Source organism: Podarcis pityusensis (assembly GCF_964106645.2).
Source record: "Podarcis pityusensis genome assembly, chromosome: 4".
NCBI classification, from domain to species: Eukaryota; Metazoa; Chordata; class Lepidosauria; order Squamata; family Lacertidae; genus Podarcis; species Podarcis pityusensis.
In genome coordinates this window covers 7926629-7940927 of record NC_138027.1, presented here as the reverse complement: position 1 = coordinate 7940927, position 14299 = coordinate 7926629, and the positions used below count along the sequence as shown (strand labels likewise).

At 47.2% G+C, this 14299-nt stretch overlaps 1 protein-coding gene across 5 annotated transcripts in view; it reads right to left on the bottom strand.

The window, feature by feature from the left end:
• Window positions 1-8571, bottom strand: part of FCHSD2 (FCH and double SH3 domains 2) — a 149213-nt gene extending 140642 nt beyond the window's left edge. The window contains exons 1-2 of one of the 5 annotated variants that reach the window (XM_081002016.1): window positions 8273-8571; window positions 3207-3304 (exon numbers count right to left, since the gene is read on the bottom strand). In XM_081002016.1, the coding sequence (XP_080858142.1) occupies window positions 3207-3304; window positions 8273-8293 (119 nt within the window). In that variant the 5' untranslated portion in view covers window positions 8294-8571. Of the gene's footprint in view, window positions 1-3206; window positions 3305-3446; window positions 3596-8272 lie in introns of those variants that run through there. The other 4 variants (XM_081002017.1, XM_081002015.1, XM_081002013.1 and 1 more) reach the window with 4 other exon arrangements.
• Between the last annotated feature and the right edge of the window lie 5728 nt (window positions 8572-14299).

Below are 14299 nucleotides of genomic sequence, written 5' to 3'. Positions count from 1 at the left end.
TCCAGCTCAACAGCCAAAGCCTGTTGAATAACCGGGGGGAGGGGGGGTGTTTGTCAGAAAACTGGGTGGAGGGGGGATGGAATGGCAGGAACCCTGAACAGATACTATCCACGCTGCAACATTCTGTCACCTCTATTGCTATCTCAGTTGCTGAAGAACATAAATTATCACCCTCCATTGCTCAATAGGTGCAGAAATCCATTCATTAGGAGTTATTTGAATTTTTAGGTACCGTATTTTTCCATGTATAAGATGCCCCCATGAATAATACCAACAATCCCTATTTTTTTGAACCCCAAATTAAGAAATTGGGGCAGAGCCAGAGCCTGAACTCAGGTCACCCATGCCAGAGCCTAAAACGGACCCCAGGCTGCCCACACCAGAGCCCAAACACGAACCCAGGCCGCAAAGACCAGAGCCCAAGAATGAACCCGAACCCTTACGCATTCACCATCTGTGTATAATATGACCCCTAACTATTAACCCAATAATAACAAGAGCAATAGACTTACTGTAGAAACAAAACTACCACATGCAGAAGGGAACAGTCCTTTGTATGTTAACTCAGATATGCGCTTTTGTCCATGTACCTCTGTTCAGCTAAGAGAACCCCTTAATTCTACTTGCTTTGAATAATCAGTGCTGACTCTGAATTGCTAGTTACATTTAAGTGTAGAAGTGCCAATTATTCTGCAATAATTAGCAGTGCATATTTGACACCAAAATTACAAAGTAATTTTTAAAAGCAGCCCAAAAACTTTATGATCAGGAATGGACATTATCACAGCCAGAATGGGAACACACGACAACTGAAGCACAGTTGGAAAAATCAGATCACTTATGTTTCAGGCATTTACAAATATCTTTCAACAGTAACAGCACAGAATCTTAAAATTGGCTGTCAGCAGACAACAGATTTTTCAGCTCATATTTAACAAGTTAGATGAGGGGGAAAAAGAGGAGAGCGTGCTGGCACTTAATTAACAGTACACTCTAAAGTTTAGTGAATCTTAAGAGAACTTTGAAATATAACTAAACCACCCCATCTGGATTTCAGGGGGCATCTGATTCTACCCACCAGAAAGACAAGGTTTGCTGTTGCCCACGTCTCTGTTGTTGTTGCTGCTGCTGCTGCTGCTGCTGTTGTTTTTAAAAAGGTAGCTACAGTCTAAAGCAGATGAACCATTTGGTTAGTGTCTGCCTGTCTTATTTTAATGCATGAACTGTTTTAAGATCTAGCAGTTATTAGGCAGGATACTTGTTTCCCTACAGAAGTTTCACAACTGGATTTGTATGAGATTGTGCAAGTTTGACTGACTGTGATTGTCCCTCAGTCTTGGGGAAGAGATGCGTACTAGTTATAACACATGAAGAGAGCAAGAATGGTTGACAAGTATTGGAAGAATATTAGCTGCTGCTGCATCCAGCAGGTCAGAGGTTCCCCAGCACTCATATGCTGGATGGATTTCTTCAACCAGCCTCTTGAAGCAAGCAAAACTGGAAAAGGGCCAGATCCTATGCTTGAAGCAAGCAAAACTGGAAAAGGGCCAGATCCTATGCTGTACGGTCTTGTTATTTCCGAAGAACCTTGAACCTTTGATTGCTATAGTGAAGAGATCAAACTCCAACCACAACAACGGCAGGCCAGCTGCAGATCCTTTTCATAAACTAAAACTGAAACACTTTGCAGATCAGCACTGGTAAAGAATTCTCTATTACAGATGTTCTCTATGTAGGTGCACCTGTTATCTTCCTCCTTATCTTGCACTGCAACGCTTCAGAAACTAACATAGAAAAGAACTATTCAGAACGTAAGCCGGAATTTACAAATACCCAGGTTTTAGGGGCATCTTTGAAATTTTGAATGCAAGTTACCCCAATTTATCACATGAGAAATTCTACACAGCCATTCCATGTAAAACATGGAGGACCCCCCCCCCCCAAATAAGGAATCCTGGGAATTTGTTTGCAGGTGGTGGGGTGGCTGCAGCTACATCCCTCATGAAACTATAGACTGCTCCGCACAGGTCTTTTGTTTGATAAAGACTGAAGACTGTAAACAACCACTTACCATATATTATATTACAACAGACATATTTGCTTGGGATGGCTCAGTTGGTAGAGTATGAGACTCTTAATCCCAGGTTGTGGGCTCAAGCCCCACCTTGGACAAAAGACTCCTGCACTGTAGGGTCTGGACTAGATGACCCTATGATTACATATTCTAGATATCACAACTTTACATGTGTCATGCTATAGAAAGTATTGAGAGAAGAGTTCCTGAACTTGCAACCAAGTGCCACTGTCATAAAAGTGTAATCTCTATAAACAACCTACTCAAATCAACCTGACCGTGGTTAACTAAAGTTTTATTTCACCAAGAATGCATACTCACTATTTTTACATACCATATGCTGCAATCTTTCCCATAAAAAGCAAGTTTAACTAGTTAAGATATTGATCTTCATAGACTACAGAGCTTTTTAGAAGAATTTCAGTGATACAGAAGTACTGTCAGATTATAGGACTTTATCAAGCCGACACTTTCTAATCTGTCTCTTCCACCTTTTCTATGTGCTGATATGTAAGCCTAGGTAATCCTTTTGAATTTGCAGTACTGAGAGGGAAAGGGCAGCTACAGGTTTATTGACATTTAAATATTCCTCAACATGTCCATCCTAGAAATCAATGGTCTCTAAATGGAGCCATTGATTATTTCTCCAGATGCTTCTCAGATACACATTACTCCCCATAGTTGCTTTGGCAATAAAATGCATAAACACTAAGAACAAGAAATTCCTCTTTAAGATCAGGTTATAAACGAATTTTGTACTGATCAACATAAAGGACAGTTGCATAAAGGCTGAATTAAGAAAAGTTAGTTAAATGCAATTTAGGTGAATTACCACACCCTAACATTTGTAAGGTAAAGCTAGGAAGCATCAGAGAGCTTTCTACAAGAAGAATATTGCCAGAAAGACCTGGATTGTTCATGACACATATTTATAACCACCCCTCTTTCAAACTGAGCAAGTATGCATTGTGTTAGTTCCAGTTATAATTTCCAGCTGTGTCAATGCTTTAAGAGTCTAAAAGCAGGAAATCCAAGAGGAAATTCCATCGTCAGTTCCCGGAGTTTTGTAACCCAAATGTTCTTCCAAAAAGGAGCTCTGAAAGGAATCTGGGAGTGTTTGTTGTAGCCTTACCTCATATCTTCAAGTAAGTCACATTCTGCCTGATGTTTGGCTTGAATTTTTGTCATCTGTTCAGCCTGGATAAGTTTTAGCTCTTGAGTGATTTTCACCTTAAAAAATAAAAAGACATATAGTGAAAGGTGTGATTTAAAATCTGTTTTAGTCTTGTAAAGTTGGTTCTCAACATGCTAGATTCTGGAACATGTTATTTCATATTACAAGCTCCATGAACAGCGACATGTTTTTGCTTACTTCTAAACACTGCAGTTCCAAACTCTGTAGAATAGGCAACATGCCCTCCACCAATCTGTTTATATGGTCTACACTCCTGGAAGGCACCATGTAGCAAACATACCCCTCCTCTGAATTTTCTCTGAACTGCAGTAAACTTGAGGAGCAGGTCTCATGTCATGATTTGAAGCAAGCAGACCAAATGTTAGCACGGAAAGCACCTCACCAGCACTAAGGAAGAGTAGGAGTCACTTCTCTATTGCAGTGAGCTCTGAAGAAGGCAGAAAGGCACATGTTTCTCACAATTTTACCCAAATCCGGTATTACAGAAAACTCCCCACTTTCTTTTTCCGCATCTTTTCTCCCACTCAGCCAAGCTATCCCAGGATGTACTATGGAGCTTGAAAACAAGTTAGAAGCAAAGGCAAATAATGGCCAACTAGTGAGCCAGCCTAAAATTTATGGATCCCTAATCCACAATATTCTCATTTTATAATTTGACAACTGTAGCAACTAACATCGGCGAGTTTTTAAATTCATACCATTTGCCAAAGTAAAGTCATTTGCATATCCTATTTTGAATACCTCAAGCTGGCACAATGCAAAAAACTTTGCCTTTGGATGGTATCGCAAGCAAAGTTTTCAGATTGCTAAACAGTCAAACAATCAAGAGAACTCAGAGTCTCAAGCCTTGAGCTACTGAGATGTCACCTTGCAGTCAGGTCACATATGAAGTTGGCAAAAAACAAACAAGGAGGGAGAGGGCGCTCAGAATTCCAAGCTGCAAAAAAGCTTACTGAAACGATTCTCAAAATTATTCTTAAAATGCAGATAATGTGAATTACGTGAGTCCTTATTTCTCTCTGTTCCAAACACTGTATCGAATTTAAACTTTCATACCCACAGCCTCTCACTGCTTCCTGGTACTGCGAGCAATATGTTCACTTCTCTCTAAACATCCAAGCACGGACCCACTTGCAACAAGAGATTCAGCTCTGTAGTGCTTGGAGCAAGAGTGCAAATACTGAGGGGAAAGAGGCAAAGCACTCCAAAACTCAGGATGTTTAAGAAGAACACCAGAACACAGGATGAATCTGCTGAACCTGCCCAGTGGTCCATCTACTTCAGCATCTTGTTCTCAGGATAGCTGACAAGATGCCTCTGGGAAGCTTTCAAGCTGGATATAGGTTTAACATATCTCCCAGCTGCGATTCCCAGCAACTAGTATTCAGAGACATATTATCACTATTACTATTATTATTAATTAGATTTGTAGAACAGTGATTGATGCAACTAAAGTTCACATTGGTTGACTCCACGTAACATCAACCTTTAAATGCAATTATCTCAGTCGAGAGTCCAATATCCTTAATGATGTTTTCTGAATATAACAGTCAAATATACCTTTGTGTCGTAACAATACATCATGTTGAGGTCATGTTTTTTTCAAGCTGCCGCTTAGCGGGATGACAGGGGTTGGACTGACTCGTTATAGGCATCACCACAGAAATTCACAAACATTTTTTAAAACACACAGGCTCAAACCTTTTAACCCTTTTTGCTTTTAGCATCATGTTGAGCCAGATCATTATATAGAGAAAAAACACAACTCTTCTGAAAGGAAAAAAAAGAACAAAAACAGGGAAACAGACCTTCCCTCAAGCAAAAGCAATCTTCCCCATCTTATCCACTAGGCAACAGAAATCTCACCTCCCCCTCTTCTGGCAATCCCAACCCTGAAAATATTCCCCCAGCAACAAGAATGCCCCAATCCTAGAAAAACACGAAGAGGCAAGCTTTTATGCCCAGTTAGCCAAGACTTAGTACTTTTAAACAAATGGAGAATCCAGTATTCTTTTTTTTTAAACCAAAAAGCTGAACATGTTTGAATTTTATCCAAACAGCACGAAAAATAAATTCATCAAGCATGGCTGCCTTAACCCATGGAATGGAGATAAAATCCCCTTGTGAAATTGAAACACAGTGCACAATGCATAAACTTGCATGCAATATAAACAGAGTGGAAACTAGAATGGCCTTTAACATAAACTCTGCTTCCTGGCCAAGTCCACCCTCAAAACAACAGAGGGGCAGAGAAAAGCATCCTTCTTCCCTCCCCCAAACGTAACAAGCTATCTTGATGCACTGAGGAGTTCAGGCTTTTTGTTTTACACAGTTCAAACACACACACACACACACTCTCCAATATATTCGGTCGCATCCAAGTTCCATTTTAAACACACAAACATATATATGCAGCTCTTTACAGAGTTCTAGTAAACAGGCCCCGAGATCTCAAGGGTAATGTCCTCAACTCTTACAGCACTATACCCCACTCCTAACACTACCAAAAGCATTATTTGAATTCTTTTTTTTATCCCCAATCCCGTGCATCACATTAAACATGCTGTCTGATAATACTAGAACTCAGGGCTTTGCAATTAAGCTGGTTATCAAGATTCAGGATATACAACATGAAGTACTTCACACAGTGCATAATTCTGTGAAAACAGAATGCTAGACTAGATTGGGTCTTGGTCTGATCCATCCAGGCTCCTAAGTTCTTGAGACTTACTCATTCCCCCTTTTATATCACAAATGGTTAACTCCACCCACCCTCATCCGTGTCCTGTAGACTGAATTGCTATTTATAGTCCTTCTGTAACTCACTGCCCAGGTTCTCAAAGTGATTATCCCCACCACTGGGTGTCAACACCAGAGATGCTGCTAAAGCTCCACAAAAGAAAGGAATCTACAACCCTCTCTTATTTCTTTAGAGGCTTTAGCATGGTGCTGTCCTGACCTACCAGAGCTCTTGAATCATATGACTGCAAATGCAAACAGCTGACCAACCTCCTAACATCCCAATGTAGTCAAAGTCAACTTTAGGACACCTGACACCACAATGATTCTTTATTCTCTAATGCTGTCATCCACACTCGGTTCCTCTTTTCCCCGCCACCACAAAGTCACCAAACTTTGCTAATGCATCCCATATCCCTAAGGAGCTGCCTCGGTATCCTGCTAGTCTATTTGGCACTGTACACATGCACTCAGATGAACAGCAGCTGTCCAAGGTCTTTTGCAGGCCTCCTGGCCAATTACCTGTAAGCAAACTTCTGAGGCCTTGTACATGCAATGAAGGTGCTTTACAATGGAGCTACAACCCCTGCTAGCATCCACCACACAGATTTTTGTGGCCCGGTCTGTGTGATCCAACATGACCCTACCCTAAAACGGCACCAGCCTTCCAATCTCACAGCACCCACAGCAAATCTAGCATCCATATAGCTCTTTTGATCAGGACCTTAGTCCTCTTATACCAGAATCCTACCTTCCACTCCCCCTGCTCTCTGCAGTGCAGATCGTTCCTATTTAACCCTGCCTGTTTCCAACTTCCTATGACAGCCAGCATCCACCAGAAATTGCACTTGGCCCCATATCTAACCAAGGCAGGCAATCTGCCCCCTTACAAGCAACCTGACCCCCAAACATTCACCAAACAGACCGAATCGCCATAGCTGACTACCACAGCCTTCAGACACTTTTGATACAAACTTGGCTCCCTAACAATCATATTCTGCCACGATTCCCATTCCTCTGCGGCCTACCCTCAAAATCCCTACAGCTCTCACTGCAACTATTTTCTCCACCTCTTCAGCACCTCACAACTGCTTGTTGCCTGTACTGAGTTCTCTTGCCGTTACAACCACCCCAATTACACACTGCCCTCCACCAACTCGGCTGCAAGCATATGGCACTGCTGCAAAGCCCCGTGCCCCCTTCACTGTGCCAACGGCCTTTTACTTTTAGGTAGCCTGCATGGCACTAGCCCATCCGACACTCAACACACCCCAAATCTCAGTATGTCAAAAGCACCCTTAGGCCCCACTAATTCCATGCCCCAGGGCAACCTGCTACCAACCCCCACCCACTGCAATCTGAATCCAACCTCCAAAACGCTTAGTGTGGGACAGCAGCCTACCTTCCACCAGTACCCCTTTGGTCCTCAGTAATATATCTAGCAATCCTTGCTCACATTCACAAGTTGCACTGTACCTCCCCCTAAAAACAAAAAGCCTCAATTCATGGAAAGAGACCCAGCCACATGCCTGTCTTCTGCACCTCCCTGCCCTATGCCACCTTTGCCACAAGCAGCTCTGCAGCCCAAGCAGACACACAAATAGCACCTTTGCAACCCTCCTTTCCTGTTCCCCCAAGATGCCGCCACCACCCCCGGCCAAAATAGGAAGCCTATGTGGCTTTGCCCTCCGGCCTGCAACACCAAGCATCCCTTCCACCTGCATCCCGGTTCATAGGCTCCTGCAGCTTGCCTGACAGCCAGTTGCCCCCCCCCCCATCACACCTCCCTCCCTGCTGCCCCCTCCACCCCCCCTGCCATGCCCCGCACCTTGAAATCCAGTTCCGCAAGCGACACCTCTGCAGCCCCTGCTGCGGTGGGTGCCACCCCCAAATGCAACACGTTTATAACACACACGTACACACCCTCCCAAAATCCAAATCACACTCCCCCCCCCCCCGGGGGCCTTCAACGACCCTCTTCTCCCCCTCGTTCTAACCCTCTCTAAAGCACGGACCACCCCCCTTTCCCTCCCCACACATCACTACGCACTCGCCCCCCCCCTTTTTGCAACCAAGGCTGTCTTTCTCCCTGCATCCCCCCCCCTCAATTCAGAGCCCCCTCCCTCAATTCAGCCTGCCCCCCCCGCCTGTGAGGGGGCAGCACCTTTTCTCCTCCCTCCCCCCCCCCGTTTTTAATTTTTACCTCAGTCCCGTCCCCCCCCCCCCGCACGGCCTACCCCTCCAAGTCCCCCCCCCTTCCTCACCTTCCTCGGCGGGGGCTGCATGGCGGAGGCGGCGGCGCTGCCGCTCTCGGCCTCCACATCAATCCCTTCCCCGCCCCAAACGGCGGCGGCAACGGCGGCTCTGCTGAGGGGAGCTGGAGGGGGAGGGGAGCAGGCAACGGTCGGCTCCGAGGAGGCGGCGGCGGCGGCGGCGGAGGAGGGAGGAGGCGAAGCCGGCCCAGCTCGGTCCCCGGCGCGTCTCGCTCTCTCTGCGGCAGAGGCAGAAAGCGAGAGAGGGAGCTGCGGGTGGGCGTGGCCAGGGCGGAGAGAGGGAGGGCGAGCGGTGGGCGTGGCTACGGCACCGGGGGGTGGGAGGAGGAAGAAAAGGGGGCGCGGCTTTCGGCCCTCCCTTTTCCGCGCCGCCGCCGCCTTTCAGGGCGAGAGGTGGGAGGAGCTTGGCGCGAGAGAGAAAGAGGCAGAAAGAGCTCGCGTCGGGGGCTCGCGGGCGACGCACGAGAAGGCGAGGTTATAAAAGGCGGCGGCGCCGCCGACGCCGGGGTCTTCTCACTGAGGCGCCGCCGCCGCCGGCGTTGCTGCCCAGCTAACGGAATGCGCGCGCGTGCCCGCCTCCCTCCCGTGTGGGCCTGAGGAGAGCGAGCAATGGGTTGGGGGCGTGAGGAGAAAGAAAGAGAGATTTGTTGGGGGAGAAGAGGCGAGGAGCGGGATACGGGTTCCCTCACCGACTGTGAGGGAAGCGGGAGGAGGAGGCGGTCTGACAGGCGGAAAATGAGGCGCGCGCGCGCGCGCTCCCGCCCGCCTCACTGAGGGGACAAAAAAAATAGGGTTTTTTTATTTTAGGGAGTGGCCTCTTCGCGCGTGTCGGTGTGACAGAGGCGGGACGGGCTTTTCATCGCCTCGCACGTGTGAAGGAGAACCCGCCGCGCTTCACATCCGTGACAACGTGGGGGGGGGGGAGGGATGGCGGCACGGGGAGATAGAGAGAACGCGAATGCTTTCCGTCTCCGTTTCATTCTCTCCTTCCCAAAAAGGGGGTGTCTTTCCAAGCCAGCCCCGCATCCCGCTTATTCAGACGACCAGCTAAACACGGGGAGAGAAAGGGGCGGGGAAACACGGGGAGAGTCTTGAGGGGCGGGGCGCTCGCGCTCTGGTTTGACTGACAGGCGGATTAAGTGGGCGGGGAAGGAGCGCGCGCGCCGACGCTGCCCCGCCTCCCTATTGGCTGGCGAGTGCGAGCGTGCTTAAATAGTGAGAGTCGGCTTAGCTGCTGCTGCCCCCTAGCGGAAAGACGCTGGGAGTGCAGCGAGTCGTGGAGGCGCAAGCGAGATACATTTGCAGATCCGTGTGATCGGATTGGGGTCCCGCTGCTGGAGCTTGCGTGCAATTGCCTGGGAATCCGGCCATCCGGTGCGTGGTTGCGGGGTAGTAAGCCTCGATGCATTCATGGCAAGCTGCCTTATACTGAGGCTGTAGACTCAAGGTCAATTTAAAATAAAAGTCATCATTTTTCGTAATTCAGATCAGAGCTGAGGATTTTGGGGTGTGTGTGTGTGTGTTAACGCTTTAAAAATGCAGTAGGTCATGAGAAACAATGGGGTACGGCCAACGTACATGTGTCCTGCACCCCAAAACCAGTGGTGGAGGTGTGCTGGATGCAGAGTGAACAGATTGTGCACAGTCTGCTATCCAAGGTTTCTTACTGCATTTCTAGCTTGCTCTTTCAAGGAACTCAGGGTGGTGAGTTACCTTCCTTGCTTTATCCTCACAAGCAGTGGCGTAGCGTGGGTTGTCAGCACCCAGGGCAAGGCAAGTAATTTGCGCCCCCTAACCCGTGGATTTGTGCCCCCTAACCCGTGGATTTGTGCCCCCTAACCCGTGGATTTGTGCCCCCTAACCCGTGGATTTGTGCCCCCTAACCCGTGGATTTGCGCCCCCTAACCCTAGCCCCCAGATGTTGCGCCCGGTGCAGCCGGCCCCCCCCCCTGCACACCCCCACGCTACGCCACTGCTCACAAGCACCCTGTTAAGTAGCTTAGGCTTGCCCAAGGTCACCCAGCAAACTTCATGGCAAAGTGAGAATTTGAACCCTGGTCTCCTAGTTCAACACTCTAACCCAGTGGTTCTCAAAGAATATGGCATTCCACATTGGTGTGGCAGGAGGGAATGACAAGTGTGGTGGGAAGATTCAAGGACCACCAAAGAAACATTTCAATGTCGTATAGGATAGAATAAGATTTTTTTTTGCAGAATATGAATATTATTTCAAATGAGAGTAGGAGCATTGCCTATTCTACAGTTCTCCACCGCATATTGTTGTGAACAAGGATTTTCAACTCTGACAAATATGAAAGATCAGAAAAGAGAAAGGTTTCTTTGTATTGATGAGGAGATGTGAGTGTGTTTGTCTCAAAATTAGACCTAATAAATGAGATTACCCTGCAAAAGAAAGCTCACATCTCTTGTTGAGTTTGTATACATACTTCAGGCTCATTAATAATTATATTTTGGGGATCATTCATGTTCTTATGTAGCTGCATCGTTTTATACCTCCCGGATGTCCCTTGATCTTATTATAAAGTAGTTGTGTTCTGTGATATAAATCAAGCAGTAGGTGTTTTTTAATTTGTTTCCCAATATTCTTCTTGTTTGAGAACCACTGCTCTAACTACTACACCACAGTGGCTTTCAGATTTTAAGGCAGTGGAATCCCCAGCCCTACATGAAGATGTCAAGGATTTTGCATGCATGGTCCTTCTCTTTAAATAAACAAGGCAGTGCAACCTCAACTGTATCTACTCAAAGGTACCTAAAAGTCCCATTGAATTCAGTGGTGCTTACTCTCAGGTAAAAGGGGTATAAGATTTCAGTCTTCGTCTGTCTTTTTGTAAGGAGAAGGGATAGTGCTTAGGATCTGCCAGGTTATAACAGACGTCCAAACAATGGGGCAAACTCAAAATGCAAATTACATGGAATCAGGGGTGCTAACTTGATTGGGCAGCCCAAGTAAGCCCTGCCCTGCGCAATTGATCACATGACATGGTGCACAGACACCTATTTGAATGGCAATGTCCATCAACTTTGGGGAGGTAGCCTTCTCAAATATTTTATTGGATCTCGGCCCCTAGGAGCTGGCTTCTATACGTGGGACTTGACCGTTCCAGTTCTTGTTGTTTAGTTGTGTCCGACTCTTCGTGACCCCCTGGACCAGAGCACGCCAGGCACTCCTGTCTTCCACTGCCTCCCACAGTTTGGTCAAACTCATGCTGGTAGCTTCGAGAACACTGCCCAACCATCTCGTCCTCTGTCATCCCCTTCTCCTTGTGCCCTCCATCTTTCCCAACATCAGGGTCTTCACAATCTGTCCAGGGCTGATTTCCTTAAGAATGGATAGGTAATCCAGTTCTTGCAAAGTACTAATTATGTGGCTATTCCAACCTTAATGGGATGCGGGTGGCGCTGTGGGTTAAACCACAGAGCCTAGGGCTTGCCGATCAGAAGGTCAGCAGTTTGAATCCCCGCGATGGGGTGAGCTCCCATTGCTTGGTCCCAACTCCTGCCAACCTAGCAGTTCGAAAGCACATCAAAGTGCAAGTAGATAAATAGGTACCACTGTGGTGGGAAGGTAAACGGCATTTCCATGCACTGCTCTGGTTTCACCAGAAGCGGCTTGGTCATGCTGGCCACATGACCCCGAAAAACTGCGGACAAACATCAGCTCCCTTGGCCAGTAAAGCGAGATGAGTGCTGCAAACCCAGAGTCATTCATGACTGGACTTAACTGTCAGGGGTCCTTTACCTTTTATTCCATGGATAGGCAAACTAAGGCCCGGGGGCCGGATCCGGCCCAATCGCCTTCTAAACCCGGCCCGCGGACAGTCCAGGAATCTGTGTGTTTTTACATGAGTAGAATGTGTCCTTTTATTTAAAATACATCTCTGGGTTATTTGCAGGGCATAGGAATTTGTTAATTTCCCCCAAAAAAATATAGTCTGGCCCCCCATAAGGTGGACCGGCCCCCTACTGAAAAAGTTTGCTGACCCCTGTTTTATTCCAACCTTGCCTAACAAAAGCAGATCTTTTATCATCTTGGTCTCTTTGCCACTAGGGGGCATAGGTTGCCAGGGTTATTTCTTTGGTTTCGTCGTCAAAATTGCTAGCTGTTAGAATTTCCCACCATGTCTTTTTTTCCTTCTCTTAACAGCAAAACAAAAATGATTGTATTTGTGTATTTCTGCCCGTCATTGCCCGCAGTGGCTTGTAGACTTCTGTTTGGCAGCCTTTTAAAGAATCTTTTGTAGATCACCAGCCAATAATAAAATACAATAAGAGGCATTGAATTCTCAGTTGCCTGCTGGCAAAGCTGTGAAGAGCAACTCCACAAGATAATGGACTCAACAGATCAATTGATGGTTTTATACACAAGCCCTTAAAGCAATCCCTGGCTTGAAAGGGCAAGTTGTTCCTTAGGAGTGGGAAGATGGATAAAGAATGGGCTGTTTCCTCCAAAAAGCTACAGGAGCCCAGTGGAAAGTGGTGGAGGTGGGAATGGACCTGGTTTCAGGTCCCATCTCTGCCTGAGGTCCAGTGCCTTGCTCTCTCATCTGCAAAATGGGAATGTGATGAAGTAGAATTACAACTGTGATTGATGTAGCATACATAAAACAACTTTGATTATTAATGAACAGTAATCCTTGAGCAAAAATTAGAGGCCTCCCCATAACTAGTACAGTGGTACCTCGGGTTACATACGCTTCAGGTTACAGACTCCGCTAACCCAGAAATAGTGCTTCAGGTTAAGAACTTTGCTTCAGGATGAGAACAGAAATCGTGCTCCAGCGGCGCAGCAGCAGCGGGAGGCCCCATTAGCTAAAGTGGTGCTTCAGGTTAAGAACAGTTTCAGGTTAAGAACGGACCTCCAGAACGAATTAAGTACTCAACCCGAGGTACCACTGTAGTTATTGTTGTTTGCTATGATTCTCCCTGTGCATTCCAGCTCTGCCAAGGCAGGGATTTCTACCAGGGCCACTCCGCGGCGTTTGGGCACTGTAGGCAAAACTTCCTGATGCCCCTGCCTCGTTCCTGTGCCTGCCGTTGCACCCGCCTTGCCACCAGCCCCAGCACTACAGCTGTACCCTCGCCTGCAGCTGCACCACCACACGGCTGCTATAACACAGCAACATTGGCGGTGCAGTTTTGTGTACAAAAAGGTGGTATTTTCAGTCTCTTCCCATGTGACAAGCGAACCTCTTACTTAGTGTGGCTTCCAGAAGGAGGAGTGGACTTTGCTCTCCTCAACTGGCTGGAGGCTGTGTCTTCTTAGGTGTAGGAGAAGAACAGGTCACAGGCTAGACTGGTTGGATCTTGTCTGGAGTTGAGAAGACACCAGAGATGATCCACATTAGATGAGTGGGGATTTTTTGCAGGGGGGAGAGTCTGCAACATGTCACCCATTTCATGAATGGTGGATTTCTACTGGTCAGTCCACGCACCATTCCTCTTTATTAGTTCTGCGATGCTTCTCCAGTGTTGTTTCTATTTGGAGGGATGCTCTTAAAGGTAAAGGGACCCCTGACCGTTAGGTCCAGTCGTGACCGACTCTGGGGTTGCGGCGCTCATCTCGCTTTATTGGCCGAGGGAGCCAGCATACAGCTTCCGGGTCATGTGGCCAGCATGACTAAGCCGCTTCTGGCGAACCACAGCTGCACACGGAAACGTCATTTACCTTCCCGCTTATTTATCTACTTGCACTTTGACGTGCTTTCGAAATGCTAGGTTGACAGGAGCAGGGACTGAGCAACGGGAGCTCACCCCGTCGCGGGGATTCGAACCGCCGACCTTCTGATCAGCAAGCTCTAAGCTCTGTGGTTTAACCCATAGTGCCACCTGCGTACCGAGGGATGCTCTTACACTAGTGCAAAACAGAAACGAGACAAAATGTAAACCAGGGCAGTTGCATTTTGGGAAGTTGCAGGATTCAGGAGGAAGCTATTGTGGCGATCACACAGGGTCCCCGGACATTTCACCGTCTATTGATCCCTGTGCCACCACTTT